Below are 20772 nucleotides of genomic sequence, written 5' to 3'. Positions count from 1 at the left end.
GCATGGGGACCTGACCTTCGGTCCAGATGCGATTGTAGGTACGAAGAAGGAAGCTTTTGCCCGCCGGAGAAAGGTGTGCCAGCATCTGAACGTGAATGGCATCTGGCCCCGGAGCAGAGGACCGGGACAGTGCAAGCGCATGTTCGAGTTCCCGCATAGTAAAGGGGGCATTATAAGTTTCCAGATTCAGCAAGTGGAAGGAAGGTCGCCGAGCCTCTTCTGCCTCTTTCCTGGGAAGGAAGGCAGGGTGGTACTGGGCGGAGCTTGAAACCTCCGCGAAAAACCGGCCGAAGGCGTTGGAGACAGCCACAGGATCAACGAGGACCTCATTACCTGAGGTCAGGCCAGGTACTGAGGAGGCCACCCCAGACGACAGAAGAGGGAGTAAAACTGTTAAAGGAGCTGGTGAAAGAGGCCCAACAAGCTTTTTTGCTGTCTCTGATGACTCTACGGCATTGCGCTCGGAGTCGTTTGTATCCAATACAATTCGCCAACGTAGGATGGCGGCGAAAGGTGCGTAAAGCACGTCGTCGAGCACGGATAGCGTCTCTACAAGCCTCGTTCCACCAGGGGACGGAAACGCGATGTGAAGAAGAGGTAGTACGAGGAGTGGAACGTTCGGCAGCATTGATGATAACAGCCGTGAGGTATTCGACCTGACTGTCACAACTGAGAAAATCGTGGTCCGGAAAGGTCGCCAGGGAGGAGTAAAGTCCCCAGTCAGCTTTTGGTATGTTCCAGCTCGAAGGACGTGGGGATGGGGTGTGGTGCAGGAGACGAACGACACAGGGGAAGTGGTCGCTCGAATAGGTGTCAGAAAGGACATACCACTCGAACCGACGGGCAAGAGTGGTAGAACAGATCGAGAGGTCCAAGTGGGAGTAGGTATGAGTAGAGTCCGAGAGGAAAGTCGGGGCGCCAGTATTGAGGCAGACAAGATTGAGATGGTTGAAGACATCCGCCAAGAGTGAGCCTCTTTGACAGGATGCAGGAGAGCCCCAAAGGGGATGATGGGCATTGAAGTCGCCAAACAATAAAAACAGCGGGGGAAGCTGAACAATCAGGTGCATCATGTCAGCCCCACTAACAGCGGATGACGATGGAGTGTAGATGGTACAAACTGAAAAAGTAAAAGCAGAAAGAGTAATACGGACAGCTATTGCTTGGAGTGGGGTGGTCAATGGGATGGGATGGTAATAGACATCGTCCCGAACGAGCAACATGACCCCACCATGAGCTGGGATACCGTCCACAGGGGTGAGGTCATACCGCTCCGAGTTTTTTTTTTTTTTTTTTTTAAGGGCGCAAAACTGCTACGGTCATTAGCGCACGGTCCGTGGCTGCAATATCGGCCGCCTCATTTCCACAGATACCAACGTGTCCCGGGAGCCAGAGGAATGCCACCGAGACGCCCCCCAGGTGGAGCAAGCGCAGACAGTCCTGAATCCGATGGACCAGAGGGTGCACAGGATAAAGAGCTTGGAGACTGAGGAGAGAGCTGAGAGAATCTGAGCAGATAACGTACTGTATCCGCTGATGGCGGCGGATGTAGTGGACAGCCTGGAGAACAGCGTAAAGCTCCGCATTATACACTGAACACTGGTCGGGAAGCCGAAAGTGATTTGGGGTGTCGCCAACAATATAGGTACTCCCTACACCTAACGATGTTTTCGAGCCGTCGGTGTAAATAAATGTGGCATCCTTCATTTGTGCACATAGAGCAGCAAATGCCTGACGATAAACAAGTGAAGGGGTACCATCCTTGGGAAATTGACAAAGGTCACGGAGCAGGCAGATCCGGGGACAGAGCCAAGGCGGTGCTGTACCCCAAGTTGTCAAGAAGGTTTTAGGAAAGCGGAAGGAAAGAATGCAGCAGTTGATGGAAGCGGACTCCCGGTGGTAGTAGGGAGGAGGGGCGGCCTGCATACCCTACATCAAAGGAGGCGTCGAAAAAAATGTCATGGGCTGGATTAGCAGGCATGGAAGACAGATGGCTAGCATAACGACTCAAAAGGACTGCTCGCCGATTGGACAGCGGAGGTTCAGCAGTCTCAGCATAAAGGCTGTCCACAGGGCTGGTGTAAAAAGCTCCAGACACTAAACGTAATCCACGGTGGTGGATAGAGTCGAGACGACGAAGAATAGACGGCCGAGCAGAGGAGTAAACTATGCTTCCATAGTCCAATTTCGAGCGCACTAAGGTGCGATAGAGGCGGAGAAGGACCACTCGGTCCGCTCCCCAGGAGGTACCATTCAGGACACGGAGGGTGTTGAGGGATCGCAGACAGCGAGCCGAAAGATAGGAAACGTGGGAGGACCAGCACAGTTTTCTGTCAAACATAAGACCCAAGAATTTAGCGACGTCTGATAACGGAAGGTTGATAGGACCTAGATGTAAGGAGGGCGGAAGAAACTCCTTACGTCGCCAAAAATTAACACAAACGGTCTTACTGGGAGAAAAACGGAAGCCGGTTTCGATGCTCCAAGAGTGGAGGCGATCGAGAGAGCCTTGAAGACGTCGTTCAAGAAGGCTGGTCCGTTGAGAGCTGTAGTAGATCGCAAAATCGTCCACAAAGAGGGAGCCCGAGACATCAGGAAGGAGACAATCCATAATTGGATTGATGGCAATGGCAAACAGTACAACACACAGCACGGAGCCCTGGGTTACCCCGTTTTCTTGGGAGAAAGTACGGGAGAGAGAAGTGTTCACCCGCACTCTAAATGTGCGCTCTGCCATAAATTCGCGAAGAAAAAGGGGCAGCCGACCTCGAAAGCCCCAAGAGAACAGTGTGCGGAGGATGCCTGTCCTCCAACAGGTATCGTATGCTCTCTCCAGATCAAAAAATATTGCTACTGTTTGGCGTTTCCGGAGAAAATTGTTCATGATATAAGTGGAGAGAGCAACAAGATGGTCAACTGCAGAACGATGCTTTCGGAATCCGCATTGGGCAGGTGTTAAAAGACTGCGGGATTCCAGCCACCACGCTAAACGGTAATTCACCATACGCTCCAAAACCTTACAAACACTACTCGTGAGAGAAATGGGGCGATAGCTAGAGGGGAGATGTTTGTCCTTTCCAGGTTTCGGAACAGGAACGACGATAGCTTCCCGCCATCGTCTGGGAAAAGTACTGTCGGTCCAAATTCGATTATAAAGGCGAAGGAGGTAACGCAGACTATGGGTTGATAAATGCAGCAACATTTGGACGTGGATACCATCCTGTCCTGGGACGGAGGAGCGAGAAGAAGAGAGTGCATGTTGGAGTTCCCGCATGGAGAAAACAGCATTGTAGCTTTCGCGATTTTGAGAGGAGAAAGCAAGAGGTCGCACTTCCGCTGCACGTTTCTTCGGGAGAAACGCTGGCGGGTAATTTGAAGAGCTCGAAATCTCAGCAAAGTGCTGACCCAACGAGTTAGAAATTGCAACGGGGTCCACTAATGTATCATGCGCGACAGTGAGCCCAGAGACTGGGGAGAAACTAGGCGCACCTGAGAACCGTCGAAGCCGACTCCAAACTTCCGAGGAGGGAGTGAAGGTGTTAAATGAGCCAATAAAGAATTTCCAGCTTGCCTTCTTGCTATTGCGGATGACACGACGGCATCGCGCTCGGAACTGCTTATAGCGGATACAGTTGGCCAAAGTAGGACGGTGGCGGAAAACGCGGAGAGCACGTCGCCGCTCACGTATTGCATCACGGCATGCCTCGTTCCACCAAGGAACTGGGGGGCGCCGGGGCAATTCGGAGGTGCGTGGTATTGAATGATCCGCAGCTGTAAGAATAACGTCGGTAATATGTGTGACCTCATCGTCTACGCTGGGAAAGTGACGGTCATCGAAAGTCGCTAGAGACGAAAAAAGTGTCCAATCAGCTTGGGCAAACTTCCAGCGTCGCGGGCGCATGTATGGCAGTTGAGGCTGCAGTCTAAGGACACATGGAAAGTGGTCACTCGAGTGTGTATCATCAAGGGCGAACCATTTGAAGCGCCGAGCTAGCGGAACAGTACCGACCGCAAGGTCCAAATGAGATAAATTTGTCGTGGAGGCAGACAAAAATGTAGGGACCCCAGTGTTGAGGCAAACTAGATCCGCTTGGTGGAAGACGTCTAGCAATAGTGAGCCACGTGGACAAGGATGTGGAGATCCCCAAAGCGGGTGGTGGGCATTGAAGTCCCCAACCAGCAAATAGGGGGGTGGAAGCTGACCAAGAAGGTGAAGGAGATCAGCTCGTGCCATTGGTGTGGACGATGGAATGTATACAGTACAAAGAGAGAATGTGTATCCGGAAAGGGAAAGACGGACGGCGAGAGCTTGGAAGGAAGTGTTTAAATGGATTGGGTGATAATGGAGAGTTTCATGGAGAAGAATCATGAGTCCTCCATGTGCTGGAGTGCCTTCAACAGAGGGGAGATCATATTGGACGGACTGAAAATGAGGGAGAACAAAGCGGTCATGGGGACGCAGCTTTGTTTCCTGAAGACAGAAGATGACCGGCGAGTAGGATCGCAAGAGGATCGACAATTCATCCCGATTGGCTCGAATACCGCGGATATTCCAGTGGATAATTGACATAGGGTGAACAGAAAATGGAGGAATGTGACCAAGGTCGCTGTCAACTCAACGACTGCTTAGAGCTTGCGACCGACAGCATGGAATGGCATTCAGCCGAAGGCAGAAGATCCTGATCCATCGGTTGGTCAGCAGCAGCTCCTGCCACCAGCTATCGGCCGTCAGCAGTGCGCCTCGGCGACACAGAAGACGGCCGAGGGCGATTTCCGCCTGGTGGTGCTGTAGATGGGACACGCCTTGGCGGAGAAGGAGAGGAACTGGGTTTCTTTGTAGCCTTCTTGGAAGTATGATATTTAGATGAAGGAGGAACCGATGGTTGGGAAGTTGTGGTACGTAAAAACTCTTCACGAATATGCTCTTTTTTCGAAGTCTTGGTGTCTGACTTTTGGGCTCGAGATTTAGCAGAACCCGACGAAGGGTGAGCCAGAGAGTGGGCAGGCGAAAGTGGTGAGGTTGAACGGGCGATCTTTGCGCTGGCCGATCTGACGACCGTGGTACTAAAGGTGAGGTCGCAAGTCTGCGTGGCCGCCTCCTTTGTTGGCCGAGGAGAAGCAAGGACAGTGCTGTATTTTCCTGTCTGAGGCACGGTGGGCTGTCGACTGGCGAATAATTTTCGAGCAGCAAAGGTCGACACCTTTTCCTTCACTCTAATTTCCTGGATGAGCTTTTTGTCCTTAAAAACGGGGCAATCTCGAGAGGAAGCAGCGTGGTCACCCATACAGTTGATGCAGCGAGGGGATGGAGGTGGACAAGCACCCTCATGGGCATCCTTGCCACACGTAACACATTTGGCCGGATTGGAACAGGACTGGCTGGTGTGATTGAACCGCTGACACCAATAGCAACGCGTAGGGTTTGGGACGTAAGGGCGAACGGAAATTATCTCATAGCCTGCTTTGATTTTCGATGGAAGTTGAACTTTGTCAAATGTCAAGAAGACAGTGCGGGTTGGAATGATGTTCATGTCAACCCTTTTCATAACTCTATGAACAGCCGTTACGCCCTGGTCAGACAGGTAGTGCTGAATTTCTTCGTCAGATAATCCATCGAGGGAGCGTGTATAAATGACTCCACGCGAGGAATTTAAAGTACGGTGCGGTTCCACCCGGACAGGGAAGGTGTGTAGTAGTGAGGTACGCAGCAATTTTTGTGCCTGGAGGGCACTGACTGTTTCTAACAACAGGGTGCCATTCCGTAATCTGGAACAAGACTTTACAGGACCTGCAATTGCGTCGACACCTTTCTGAATAATGAAAGGGTTGACCGTGGAGAAGTCGTGACCTTCGTCAGACCGAGAAACAACAAGGAACTGTGGCAACGATGGAAGAACTGTCTGTGGCTGAGACTCAGTGAACTTACGCTTGTGAGCTGACATAGTGGAAAGTGAGGAAACCATTGCGGAAGAATCCCCCATGATTACCGGCGTCTCCGATGGCGCGCTCCTCCCTTGTGGGGGCCCTCTCTGAGGGCACTCCCGCCTTAGGTGATTGTTCACACCTCAGGTCACACCTCCCGACAAACGGATGGAGGGACCAATTGGTACTTTCGGAAGGTATCAGCTCGGGTAATCACCCCTCCCTGGGCCTGGCCGTTACCAGGGGGTACGTACGTGTCCTACCTGTCTACCCGGGGTGGGGAATTATGCGTTACCCCGTCACCGGCTACGCATGGAAGTGCGTGGGTCGGCCTTCCGACATGCACAGGGAGGAAAAAAGAGAAAGGAAAGAAGAGGGGTCTCAAACGCCGCAGCGGAGAAAAGTGCAAAGAGAAGAGGGAAGGAAAAGAGAAGGACAGAGGAAGGACGAAGACTTGCAAGTATAGAAAGCAAGGAATTTGTAACAGTTTCGAGCGTCCGTCTCCGGACGTAGGCACAAACCATACTCCCAGAGGGGGAGAAAGAGGGAAGGAAAGAGCCAGAGGTGAGGGGGGGGGGGGGGGGGAGAAGATGGGGGACAGGGAAGGATGCGGAAAGGGAGGGTATGCAGCCCGGAAAGGAAGGAGGGCCACATTAGCTCGGGGTCCCGTGCTCGCTACGCATGTATCCACAAAAGAGTTGTGGACCCCCTGGGGGGCCGCTCCGAGGTATAGTGGGTAAAGGCAATACGGTCAGTCAGGTGCAACTTGGTTTCCTGGAGACCAAGGACGAGCGGACAGTGCAGGCGGAGGAGCAGTTGTAATTCCTCGCGATTAGATCGAATACCTCTTATGTTCCAATGTAACAAGGCCATCGCTAGTCAAAAAAGAGGGGGAACGAGACGGGGGAAGAGCTGGTCACCTCGACGGCCGCGGAGGGCCAGGTTTCGAGTGAACAACGCTACAACCGGCGGGAGGCGGATCCTGTTCCATCGAGTCGTCGCCAGCTGCGGCCGCTGTCCCTGGTGGTGTAGGAGGGGCAGCATCATTTGCCGATGAGAGGCCAGCTGAGCGCCTGGCAGCAGAGCGTCCCGGCGAAAGTGAGGACGGCCGGGAGCAGCGACTCACGGATGGAGCGTCAGACGAAACGCGCCGGGGTGGAGAGGGGGATAGAGACTTCTTCTTGGAGGCCTTCTTGGAAGTCCGAGGAGGCACAGGGGTGGTGGGCTGGACCCGAAGAAGGTCCTCACGCGCGGGGTCCGTTTTGGAACGCCGGACCTCTGAAGCTGGGGTCCGGAACGTTTCCCCGATGGACGCCTGAGAAGAGGATCGCTTCTCAGGCGGCGTGGGGGGGGGGGGGGGGGAGGAGGAGGAGGAATGGTGGTCCCTGGGGCAGAGGAGGCGGGGGCCACGGGGGAGGAGGATTTGGAAGGGAGGGATGTGGGAGGCGGAGGCAGAGACCCCGGATGGGGGGAGGAGGTGGAGGGGGGACAGGATAGGGGTGAGGATACCGCGGAAGGAGGGGACACAACTGAGGCAAACGAAGTGGTCAACGGCACGGGATGGAGGCGGTCATACTTCTTCCTGGCCTCAGAATAAGAGAGACGATCCAAAGTTTTGAGTTCTTGTATCTTCTTCTCCTTCTGATATGCGGGGCAGTCTGAGGATCTAGGCGAGTGGATGCCAGGACAATTAACGCACCGAGGTGGTGGGGTGCATGTATGTTCCTCACGAAGAGGACGTCCACAATCGCCACAAAGGGGCTCAGCCTCACACCGTGACGACATGTGCCCAAAGCGCAAACACCAAAAACAGCGCATAGGAGGCGGGACGTAAGGTTGCACGTCGCACCGGTAGCACATCACCTTTACCTTCTCCGGGAGAACGTCCCCCTCGAAGGCGAGGATAAAGGCCCCGGTGTCGATGCAACGGTCTTTGGGGCCGCGCTGGACTCGCCGGACGAAATGCACGCCTCGGCGCTCCAGGTTGGCCCTCAGCTCCTCATCAGATTGCAGCAGGAGGTCCCGATGAAAAATAACCCCCTGCGTCCTATTTAGTGCCAGATGCGGGACAATGAACACTGGGATATCCCCTAGGCGGTCGCACGTCTGGAGCGCCGCCGACTGTGTGGCGGAGGTGGTCTTTATAAGAACGGACCCCGAACGCATCTTACTGAGAGTCTCGATTTCCCCGAAGATGTCCTCAATGTGCTGAACAAAGAACATGGGCTTGGAGGTGGCGAACGTCCCCCCATCGGTCCGAGAACAGACTAAATAGCGGGGGAAGTACTTCGCCCCAAGCCGGCGGGCCTGTCCTTCCTCCCAGGGAGTGGCCAAGGGGGAAAGGGCAGGAGAACCAGAACTAGAGACAGTACCTTTCCTTTTGAAAGACTCGGCCGCAGAGCGACCTGATACGTGTTGACGTTTCATCTGCGAAACGTCCGCCCCGATACCACCCTCTCCGACCAGGGGCTCTCCCCACGGGCGCCACCCAGCCTCAGCAAGGGCCACCTGGCAGGATGACCGTTGCCGGGAGTCCTGATGCCCCAAGGAGACGGGCATCTACTCCTTGGCCGACGTGGGGAGGGTGCAGCTCAGGTATCGGCAGTACGATCCCTGTGTTGTCAGGGGGCTACAACCTAGAGGGTACATGACGACCCCACCACAACAGGCTGGCTACCGTGCTGGATTTCTGGTGCCATGGAAAGTCGATCATGATCGTAGGTGCAGATGGGGACGCACTATGGGCGTAACTTGTACAATCCATCAGGCGTTTAGGCCCAATTTGAGGAATAGTGGGTATGGTTACAACGCCAGTACAATGCTGAGTGCCAAGGTCTTAGTGCAATGAGGACCAGTGGTACACCACGTAAGGCGTCCTTCCCCAAAAGGCTCGTACTTCTGTAGAATTTTGAAAAATGGAGGTCAAACCCGAAGGGGGACCATCACATGGAAGGCCAAAACGGTTGAAACTCCTTTTAGTCGCCTCTTACGACAGGCAGGAATACCTCGGGCCTATTCTTACCCCGGACCTGCAGGGGGTATGTCCCACCTGTACACCATGACTGACTTTTTATAGGAGGACATTTGCTCCAAAGGCTACAACAAAGGTGCCTAAGTCTATTCTATTATCCTTGGGACCTTTTCAGATGCATCAGACAAAAGGTATGCCTCTCCTCTCTAGATTAACCAGTAGTTCTTCGCCTGTTTGGAGTGTAAGGTCTCAGTGGAAGATGATTCCTTGGACCACATTGACAACCTTATGTGGAGCAATGCTAACTGGTATTTCATCCAGACAGTCACATACCCGAAGAGCTGTAGACTGTGCAGCACAGAAGCCTGTTATCAAGAGTGATCCACTGCACATTTTTCCCAATGACTCGGCTTCTCCAAATTTATCTTCAGTATTTTCCACACAAAATAATGATTTTATCACAGTGAAAGTATCCCCACCAGTTCGAGTACGTATTAAATTGTTGCACTCCTAGGCATTTGGCTTGTCCCTCTTCTCATGGGTAGCCATGATGAGGAAAGCAGTAGGTTAGTAACTACGTGTGTTTCAATTTCTATTTCTATTTAAGGAAACAGCTGGATCAGAACGGAGATTGTTTCACTGTAATTTAAGACATTTCGTGTGCGAAACATCCACCCTGTTATGACCTACTTCTATCATGGGCTCTCCCCATAGGTGCCACCCAGCTACAGCAAAAGCAGTCTGGCGTGGTGGACATTAGCAGGACTCCTGATATCCCAAGAAGGCTACTCATTGGCATGCTTGGTGAGCTTGCAGCTCATTCAGCAGTGTGATCCCTGTGTTGTCAGGGGGCTCAACCAAAAGGATACATAACAAACCCATCATGCCAGACTGGGTACAGTGTTGGCTTTGAAGCACAAATAGGAGCCTACACAGGTATTGTGCACACACAATGTTTAGCACTGCATGCATTAGGTGCTATGTAAGGTTTTCTTCATCAGTTTGTATACTACAGAAAAATTCGGAAAATGAATGGTTGGTTGGTTGATTGATTTGGGCGAGTGGTCCAAACAGCGCGGTTGTTGGTCCCATGATCTAGGATGGCAGAAATCAAGGAAGCAACAACACAAAAAGCACAGTCCAGTCAAAGGGAAGGGATAACATGCAAACAAAGAAGGAAAAGTGACATCAGGGCTGCAGGAAGATGTAAGAACAGGAGCGGGGACTTATACCTGAGAGTACAAACAATTTTCAGCAAAGAAAACAGGACAGATGGAATCATGCGAGTTGTCCGCTCACACCTGAGACAAGAAAGTTGGGTGGGCATATTTAGTGTGAAGGATAAAAAGGTGGAGGCAGTCCAGTAAAATATGGATCACTACAAAGGGGAGGTAGGAGGGGCGCTCACTGCAGAGTAAAAACCCACAGGTCAACCTAGTATGGCCAATGCAAAGACAGCAGAGGGTGGCAGATTCTGGCCAGGAGAGGCACAGGGAAGAAAGCCACACGATGGGAGTCTCCTTGATGGTGCCACATTTATCCAACACTGGGGTAGCATACTAAGTGTCAGTCCACGACTGAGCAAAAAGGGATCTGATGTAAAGCCATAAACCCGCCCCAGGAGGGGTTGCAGAGAACATGGGGTAGGTGACCACCACCCCCCCCCCTCCTCCTCCAATCCAGATAGTAAGTTCATTACCTGGGATACCTATGTGGCCAAGAACCCAAAGGAAGTCAACTGAACAAGCAGCATCACGAAGACTGGTGAGGTCACGGATGGCAGGGACCAAAAACCGAGCAGTAGCCTGAAGGCCTCCCATTGAGTCAGCATGTAACAAAACTCGAGTGGCGGAGGACCATTTAATAAAACAGGGTGCCCTATAGACAGCCATAAATTCCGCAGTAAACACCCCATACATGGCAGGCAAGAGATGGAGTTCCGTGCCAACAGAAGATGTGAAGGCATATCCAATATGATCAGCAGACTTAGAGTCCACAGTGTAAAAGCACAATGGCACCCTGAAACTTCTGTAAGTGTGTTTGGAACAAACAGCAGAACACCATTGGAGCAATGGAAGCTTTTGGACCCTGGAAGAAATCCATCTTAATCCTTGGCCGAGGAACCAATCAAAGGGGAGATTGGGGGGAGGGGGGGGGGTTGTCAGGAGAGAACATGAGGAAGAAGACAAGGAAGAGTGAAGGAAGTCATGGCAGAGAGAAGAGAGGCAAAGCCCAACAGATACAAGTGAGCCTGCCCACCAGCAGGCAATGGCATGAAGCCGCAAAAAGAATAGAATGGGAAGGTTGAGCAGGGGAAAGTGGATAGTGATAGGGAAACAGGAGCTGGGACTGCCAAATCAAAAGGGGAGGGATCCAAATGTCAACCAGAAGACCATCAACAGGGCTAGTGCGAAATGCACCGGTGGCTAAAGGGAATCCATGATGGTGAACCTGGTCCAAGATGAGCAGTGTGGAAAGGGCAGCTGACCCATAAACTTGACAACCATAGTCCAGACAAGAGAGAACTAATGGCTGGTAAAGGAGGAGAAGGATTGAATGATTTGCGCCCCAAGAGGTGTGGGCAAGGAAGCCCACTGAGTTCATGAAAGCAGCCCCCCTTCAGGTGATGCCTACGGGGCAACCAACTTAGCTTGTTGTCAAAAAAAAGACCCAAGAACGTAAGGAACAGAACTGGGGGAACATGATCAGGTGCTTGGCATCGAGGAAGAGCTCCAGATTACGATGGACAATAGTATGGTGAGAGAAAAGTGCCGCCTTCCACTTAAGGGAAGACAATTGAAAACTGTGTGTGTGTGTGGGGGGGGGGGGGGGGGTGGAAGCACCCCAGCCCTGGAGCTGTCATTCTATGGAGGCTACCAAGTGGAAGCTAGCCCAAATACAGAAATTATCCACATACAGAGCAGGGTGACCAACAGTCTGGCAGATGTCACTGGTCCATTGATAGTGATTAGCAAAATAAGGACACTTAATATGGAGCCCTGTGGAACACCATTCTTCTGGGTCCATACTGAGCCAACCCTGACTATGAACGGGAACAGGCAAGTAAAAATCAGGAGGGAGCCCCAAAGACCCCACTCATGGAGCATATGAAGAATATGATGGCACCAAACTGTGTCTTAAGTCTTACGAAGATCAAAGTGAACTGTGAGAAGATTTGATGCTGAGGAAAGGCCTGCCAAACTGGGTTTCCAATTGAAGCAGATGACTGATTGGAGACCGTCCCTCCCAAAAGCCGCACTGGTAAGAAGATAAAAGGTACCGAGATTAAAGGAATATAAATATCAAGGGATGACTGTTCCTTGTCAGGTTTAAGGACACGAACCACAATACTGTCCGTCCATTGAGAGGGGAAAATGCTTTGGAGCCAAACATGGTCATACATCTAGAGGAGATATTGGCATTGTTGAGGACTGAGGTGTTGAAGCAATTGATTATAGATGGAATCAGGGCCAGGAGCTGAATCGTGCGAAGAAGATGGGGTCAGAAGCAGCTCCCATTCAGTAAAAGATTCATTTTTGGATTCGCATGACAAGGGATTAAGCAGGAAGCTTCAACCTACTATTTCCAGAGGAGGAAGGCAGCTCCATAGGAGGCTTATTACAATGCCATCACAATATAGGTCGCGAGGTGTCCCGCAGGAACTGACGGATCTGTACATAGACCATTTGGAAGGGCAAGGCCCAGAATGGAAGACTGCCACTGACAACCTGGCTGGGTGAGGAGTGTAGCCCACATGCATGACAAATGCACAGAAGAACCTAGAGAGGAGACAAATAATCCCCAACACATCCATTTTCTCTGTCTGATTAAGTAACAGGCTTTGGCAGGAAGATGTTTAAAGGTAACAAGACCAGAGGACAGGTGCCTTTTTAGATTGCAAGGCATGATCATGAATAATGGCACTAAACAGGCCGATGGTGAACAGGGCCCATCAAACAGAAAACTGCAATGCCGACTGGACAGATTATCTTACCGGATAGATCACGGATGACTTCACCATTACAACATGACAAAAAAGTTGGAAACATGACCAGGGAGGTCAATCAGAATGATGGAAAGCCCAGTGGGGTAACCTGGTCAACAGTAGGTGGGAACGGAAAGAGAGAATCAATGGGAAATGGTTACTATGACAGAGGTCATAGTGTGGCGCCTAATGTAAGGAAGGAAGGAGGGGAGGGGAAGAGAGCGAAAGATTAATGGCAGGGAAAGTGCCATGTGCAGCACTAAAATAAGCATGGGAACCATCATTAAGAAGGCACAGATTATGGTCTGCAAGAAATTGGACAATGTAGAACCCGCATCCGCATAAGCACTGCCCCACAAAGGGTGATAGGAGGAGGAACGGGGGCGGGGGGTCCTGATGAAGAAGGGCAGTCAGGGCAGCAGATGTAGATGGTCTGTCAGGAGGGAGATAGCAACTGCAAACTGTGATGGCAGAATCAAAGTGGACCCAAATGGCAACCACTCCCAATGGGGTACAAAGAGGGATCCATGTACTCTAACAACATTTGTACAGAGCAACGTGCAGCCACCACAAGACACCCTCAAAGGAGCAAATCAGTTTGGACAGAAAGCACGGAACCCACAAAGATTTGATGAGTGAGCGTAAGTAAGAAGAGATTCCTGGAGAGTGACACAAGTTGCCAAGTAAAAGGCAATAAGGGATTGCAACTCTGGAAGGTGACAGTATTGATTACAGTTCTATTGAATAATCACAGACCAAGTATCCAAATGGGAAGCTAACAGGCTGGAGCCAGTCACACTGACAGGACACCATACGTCACCAACAATGACAGAATCACATCCATAAGTAACAGGAAGGACTCAGGTTTTGAGGGGAAATGTCACACCTCTGGAGGCACTGTGATGGGGGGGGGGGGGGGGGGGGCAGCACTTATCCTGGGACTTATGTTTCTTTTTCTTCTCTCTTTCATAGGCTGAGGAGGGCAGCGCACAGGAGAGCACACTTTTTAAAGGTCCAAAACCAAAGGAGAACGGGCAACTGTGTGCCCTGTGGCTGAGTTGTGGTAGCAGGATGCCAGGGAGAGGGGTCCCAGGAGGGAGTCGGGACTACTTCAGACAAACTGCCAGGAATGAAAGAATATTGCAAGAAAGGAAACCAGAACCTAAGGAATAGCCAGGATGACATCATCAAAAGTTGCCACCATGAAAAAGATGAGAAGCAAGGGTAGTCAGAGATGAGAGATTGCAGCAAAGGAAAGGAAGTAGGTGCTGCAATAACTTGGGACACTGCACTCACCACATATGTACAACCGAATTCCAATTATATGAACTCGAACTTTGTTTCACCAATTATCCAGATTGCTTTGAGGAAAAAAAAATTGTACTGTATGACTAAAACTGTTGGTTTTCATAAATAGTTCTTACAGTGTACAGTACACTGAATGTTTCCTTACCACCGTAAAACCAATCCACAGCACATGTATTAAAAGAAAAAATTTTGCTGCGAACAACAAATACAGTATGCACATGGTTGCGTTTGTGGTGCCCATCATTCAGTACAGCCTACATTAGTCTGTGTTGTGACTTAATGGGTACACTGATTTGTTGCTATATCTTGCATATTCTGTCTTATTTTGTTTTGTGTGTCAGTTTTAATTTACCATGCCACATAAGTCTTATAAAAGAAAACACACTGTCTTATCGTTGGTGGGTAAAATAAAAGTCCTTGAACAATAAGACAAAGGCACAAGTGGTAAGTGGTCGGCTGAGATGTTTGGCACGAGAGCATCAACAATTCCAGAAAAAAAGCCCTTAATTTTAAACTGTGTGTCTGTTGTTAAAAATGAAGATGGAAGTTTGTTGAGAAAAAGAATAGAAACAGCAGAAAACAAAGAGCTTTAAGAGGTCATATTCAAGTGGGTTCGGTAGCGGCAAGCATTAGGAAACCCCTGAGACTTAGCTTGTATCATTTCATTTTCCTCCCGTTGAGTCAGTATCAATCTCATTCATATGCTTTATAAGGAAGGGCTTACAAACAGAAGGGCTTACAAACATCCAGAATTTCTTTCCTATAGACTATGAGGTATTTATGACATTCCTTACGTTGTGGGCCTTCTCTTACACAATGATGTAAATCAGTGGGACAACTGTCACGTCATTTCATAAAAACCATTTCATGTTTATGGAAATTTTGCAGTTGCACGCATAACAAATTGTGCTAACATTAGGCTTTTATCAAAACCCTGCATAGGCAAGGAGATTTTCTATGAGGGTATGACTCTGAAATGAAGCCAGTAAAAGACTCCATCAAAATGATGACAGAACAAAAGCTGGTAAGAACCTATATGAAAACAATGTTTACATTCTCTGCATGAAATGGACTGTCTATTTTGCATTTATTATCAAAAGCGCTGCAGTCAACCAGCATTACTATAGTAGAGTTGGCAAAAGGGTCATTCCATGTTAAAGAGACTTTGTGACAAAAAAATTAAAATGACAATATTTCAAACATAATCTTAAAAATGCCAAGTTAAAAGTACATTTGTTCATTGCAAAATAATCATGACTATGAAAAAATTAAATTTCTACCTTCACTAAGTGTTTAAAGTGCACTACTCTATGGCACCACAGAGAGGTATGTTTTATGCTATTTCCAGATGAGTATTAGTTGTCTTATCTGTGGCTGATTGTTCTATTGTTGCAAAGAATATTGAAGTCAACATTGTTATAGCTCACAATAATTCGTTTTGTTGAGCTAAGCTAATTGCATTTCTTTATTTTGTTAGTTTTATAATATATGTGCAGCTTGTAACACCCGTAACAAAAAAGATACAAAAGTTTAATTTGTAATCTAGTAAATTTGTTGTGTACAATACCTTTCTGTAAAAGTGAGGTTATGCACATGTTTCACAATATCATACCATTACATGGCATTTTGAAATCTTACTTAACACTCTTAGAGCTGTTACGGGTGTTACTAATTTTTGTTTCGGGTGTTACTTAACACATGCGTAACACCCGTAACTTGAATTGGAAGGTTTAATGCCACCTTCATCTTTAGTAGGCCTAGGCCCTACATTTAAATTATAACCAAAGGGTATTATTATGAACAGAAAAAGTTTTTTAACTATGTTTACTACATATGAAAACAGTTTTAAGCTTGATAACAAAAATTTTTATTCCTCTGCATACACTTGTTTAAGCACTGCACCTACATTATAAAAGTTAATTGGGGCATTAACCTGAATCAACTGATGTTCTCCTACAAAGTTAATTAAGCCCAAAATTCTTTAGATTACATATAGTTTATGTTTTCCATTCTAACTTTCCCAAGGACAACAATATTGCTAACCTCAATTTTAAATTTTATATAGGCCCAGTAAACTGCTTATTGAGGCAAATTCTAGTCATTCATAAGAGCCTACAATTTCATAAGCATACTTGAGTCTTTGAGCAAAGCTGTTCCAAGCAATCACAAGGAATTATTGAACGAATTAAGTTGTAATTCACAGAATGAAGACTGTGTTTTTGGGTCATGCCAGGAATGTCAAATTAAATTGAGCAAATTTATCCCAGAAGGCTTTGACGTAACTAAAAAGATTGTCTGGCAGCAATGGGAAAATGATGCGAAACATTGTCCTTGGCTTAGTGAACATTCAGGGAGCTGCGATGATGCCCGGTTGACAAATTGCCGCAGTTTAAAAAACATTGCTACGTGAAGATAAAGCAGTGATTTCATCAAAGGAAAGAAAAAACAGCCTTGATGCTGAAGAATGTGTTCTTCAAATGGACTTTGCAGAGAATTATGCTCTAATTTCACAAGATGAGGTACAGAGTGCACTTTCTGCATTTAGTTTGCAAACCATGAAGTCAGGTCCTATGCAGTCATCAGTAATGACCTTTCACACACAAAATATTTTGTGTGGACTTCGCTTAAAACTGTTATAACGGACATTAAAAAAGTGTTTCCTAAAGTTAAAAGAGTTTTTATATTTTCTAACAACTGTGCTGGGCAGTTCAAAAATAAATATACTTCGTCCAATCTATGTTATTTTGAGAGAGACTTCGGATTGACAGTTGAGTGGAATTTTGTTGCCAGTTCACATGGTAAAGGAGCCATGGATGGCATTGGAGGTGCACTGAAGAGGAGCGTGTGGACAGCTGTTAGATCTAGGAAAGTTATTATTAACAACGCAATTGACTTTTATGACTACACTCTGATGAGCTTTTCTAAAATTAAGGTACTATGGGTTGATAAGATAACATTGGAGCATAACATTCCTGTTGTGGTTGTGGTCTTCAGTCCTGAGACTGGTTTGATGCAGCTCTCCATGCTACCCTATCCTGTGCAAGCTTCTTCATCTCCCAGTACTTACTGCAACCCACATCCTTCTGACTCTGCTTAGTGTATTCATCTCTTGGTCTCCCTCTATGATTTTTACCCTCCACGCTGCCCTACAAACATTCCTATTTTGGATGAAAGGTGGAAAAATTTACAAGCAATTCCTCAAATCCAGGGCTGCCATCACTTTCAGCCTTGTAACACAACTGATTTGCTGGTTTCAAAAACAGCAGAGTCATTAATGACAAGGGTGTCAGTATTTAGCACTGAGGAGGCCAAAGTTAAAACATTACATGCAAAAGATGCATAAACTTCTATGAAGTGTGCAGTTCTGATGATTCTGATCAGGAGACTGTTTCACTATCTGAATCACAAGACAATATTGGAAGTGCTTGTGAGTTAAACCTAACTAATAAAATTGAAAAGTCTGATTTAAAATTTGGGTTATTTGTCTTGGTTGACATTCCAAGTGACAAAAAGAAGCCCACCCTATCCAAAAATCAATACCGTTACTTGGGAATCTGCCAGAGTGAGGTTGATGAAGAGGAGGATGTGAAAATAATGTTTCTGAAGTCAGTAGGAAAAGGTAAAACACTTTTTAAACTAGATGAAACTGATGTTTGTTTTCTGAAATTCAGTCAAGTACTATCTAAGGTAACAACACCAGAAATCAAACAACAAGGTAACTGTTTGTACTAAGAGTTCAATTTTGAGTTGGATGTTGCGGAAAAAGATTATTAAATGAAGTTTTTAAATCAATCAATAATAAGAAAACATTTTTGTCATAAATTTATTAGGCCTACAAAATGAGGTAAATGTTAAGTAAATAACAATATCTTGGCCTAGTTGTACTATAAAATTGTAACAAAATTTTTTGTGTAATAAATAGCTTTATCCTTCAAATATGTTTCCTAAGTACATACTTTTATTCCAAATAAACTACAATACTTCTTTTCTTTTTATGCAATTGTAAGAGGTAAATTTATTCCTCCAAGAATCAAATCTGATGCATCTATGTAACACCCGTAACATTTAATGTAACACCCGTAACAGCAAATAATATATATATGTATACTAAGTTATGATGTCCAAAAAAATAAAAATTTATATTTTAAAATAAAATTTGGGGCAATACCTCTTAACAGGTGTTTTACAAGAATAAAAGCTTAATCAAGTTTGCAGAAATTAGAGAATTCCCTAACTCATAACAGGGGCCAGGTCTACTTTTGGTAACACCCGTAACACTACTTTTTTGATTAATAGCCAGGAGAACAATAAAACAATTCCAGTATCAACATTTCTAAGATGAAATATATTGTAAGCCTTAAAAGTTTTCAATATTAAATTCAATAAATATTTTTCCTTACATTATTTTTCCTTATTTTAAGGTGTGTACATGTAACACCCGTAACTGTGGAATTGCCCAAAAGATGATCCCCGGCAGTTACTGTGGGCTTCCAGCAGCTGGTTCGTAAGTCCACCTTATCTAATCATCGAACACAATTTTGTAAATATCTCTTTGACAATAGATAAGTGTTGTTGCTGCTCTATAGGTGACTAATGTTTTCACCTCAAACCATTAGCTCTTCACAGATGAAAGATAGTAAGAGAACTGCCAACTATATAAAGAATCTCCTTTAGCCAACTGTACTATACCTTGAAGTCCTTATCAGACTACATTTTGGCATGGAAATAGAAATAGCTATCATTCTGGTGCTTCCAGGACTAGCCACCTTACTCATCACATCTTGTCCCTCTGGTTTTTCCTTGTTCTTTAGTTAACCAGAATGAGAGGGAGTAGCTGTCACTAAGCACACAAAACTGAAACAAACATTAACCTTATGAAGTGGTGAAACTGCTTTTACAAAAACAGGCACTTTGGTAGATTGCTTCTGCACAGAAGATGGTTGCAATTACGACTGGATTTGGATACTCATCATAGGTTCTAGAAACATTCAATGGGCACTTTCCAGCTGGCTTGAGAAATTTCATGATAATGAAGACTCCATCCTCTTACTGAGGGAACACCAAATTAAAAATGTCACCCTATGGTTCAAAATAATTGTTTTGTCATTATGTTTTGATAATATTAATAGATCCAATTCAGTTTATCTACGAATATCAGAATAACCTTCGACCATACATTATTTGTAACCCACAAAGGCCTTTATGAGCTGTTGTCATTTGCTAGCTTGTGAAAAATTACAACAGTTTTACCGTCTACAGGAATACTGAATTGTAGTGAGAAGTCTGCAAACGACTGTTATGTACTAATGTAGTAAACAAAGAAATGATATAGAATTAACATTGAACTGTATCAGAGAACCATCTCGCTTCCTGCTTCACTTAAAAAAAAGTTTTGAAAATTTCCGATCGGTGTGTTATACCTCCTGTAAAGTGTTCGTCAACCAAGTGAAATACCAGTAAGTAACAACCTGAATCAAATTAAACTGTTACTCGTGACGACAACAATCAACTCACTTAAATTCACTCACATTATTATCCTTATCCTCATTGAACTTTGCTGATTTGAAATGTTCAGGTTTTATAGGAATGTTCAACAACAAACTCAAATGAGCGCACAGTATCGAAAGAACACCTCCAGAATCACACATCTTGCTTCGTAGAGAATCATATCACAGTGACCATCTGACATAACACATCAATCCAAATTTTACCGCCCTTTAGCAAATATGACAAATTTACCAAACATCTTTAGTTACAGAGACATGAAAAGCACCTGACACCAAAGATTCACTAGACGTCAAAGGAACGGAAGGCAACATCACCCACTACGTTTACATGCAATCAATCATCCGAAAGACGAAAACTAAATTTAGAAAACCGTTTTTCGTTGTCGTGTTTACTTGTTATGGTCTGGAGTGGATTTGCTAGCCCAGTTAAATATGGCGCCTGGAAAACAGTTGTTACAGTTTCTAAGTTAATCAGCACAATCACTAATTTCTCTTCAGTTCCTTCACTGTACATAAAGCCACTCCGTCCATATTATACGAAGTTTTTTTTAAAAAAAACAAGGCGAAACCTGACAGCCCAAGCACGTTTCAAGACCGGTTGCGTTTACATTGGACCGAAAACCTACTGTACTATTGGAAATCCGGCAACTAGAAGCGGATTTCCCGATTCATTTCTAAAGCGTTTATAAGACCACTCAGGAGCGGTATTGAGAAATCGGTTATGAAATCCCGTTTTGGGAGCCCCATGTACACGTGGTCACCGTCAAATGCTATAGCTGTAATAGTAGCAGGTTTTTTAATACACAGACAACACACATTGCATGAATTTCGTCAGCGAACAAATAGCAAAAAACTGGAGCCTACTCTACGCAAGCCAGAGCCTTCAATGTTACAAAACGGTGCAGATGTCATATAGACGGACGGACTCACAGCATGGACGTCAAGTTGCGTATTAAAAAAACAAAGCTTTTTCGCTTTCTAATATATGCAACCATGCATTTAAAGCGTGCACACATGAACGTATCATTGATATCTATTACTTTAAACAAACACAAAAGCACTTTTAACAAATGTCGAAA

General features: G+C 46.5%; 1 protein-coding gene across 2 annotated transcripts in view; it reads right to left on the bottom strand.

Annotated features, from left to right (window-relative positions):
• Nucleotides 1-19917, bottom strand: part of LOC126259443 (tubulin epsilon and delta complex protein 1-like) — a 145138-nt gene extending 125221 nt beyond the window's left edge. For both annotated transcript variants that reach the window (XM_049956258.1, XM_049956260.1), the window contains exon 1: nt 19715-19917. In XM_049956258.1, coding sequence (XP_049812215.1) covers nt 19715-19834 — 120 coding nt within the window. In that variant the 5' untranslated portion in view covers nt 19835-19917. The remainder of the gene's footprint in view (nt 1-19714) is intronic.
• Between the last annotated feature and the right edge of the window lie 855 nt (nt 19918-20772).

Source organism: Schistocerca nitens, chromosome 5 (assembly GCF_023898315.1).
Source record: "Schistocerca nitens isolate TAMUIC-IGC-003100 chromosome 5, iqSchNite1.1, whole genome shotgun sequence".
NCBI classification, from domain to species: Eukaryota; Metazoa; Arthropoda; class Insecta; order Orthoptera; family Acrididae; genus Schistocerca; species Schistocerca nitens.
This window is presented reverse-complemented; position numbering and strand designations above follow the sequence as displayed.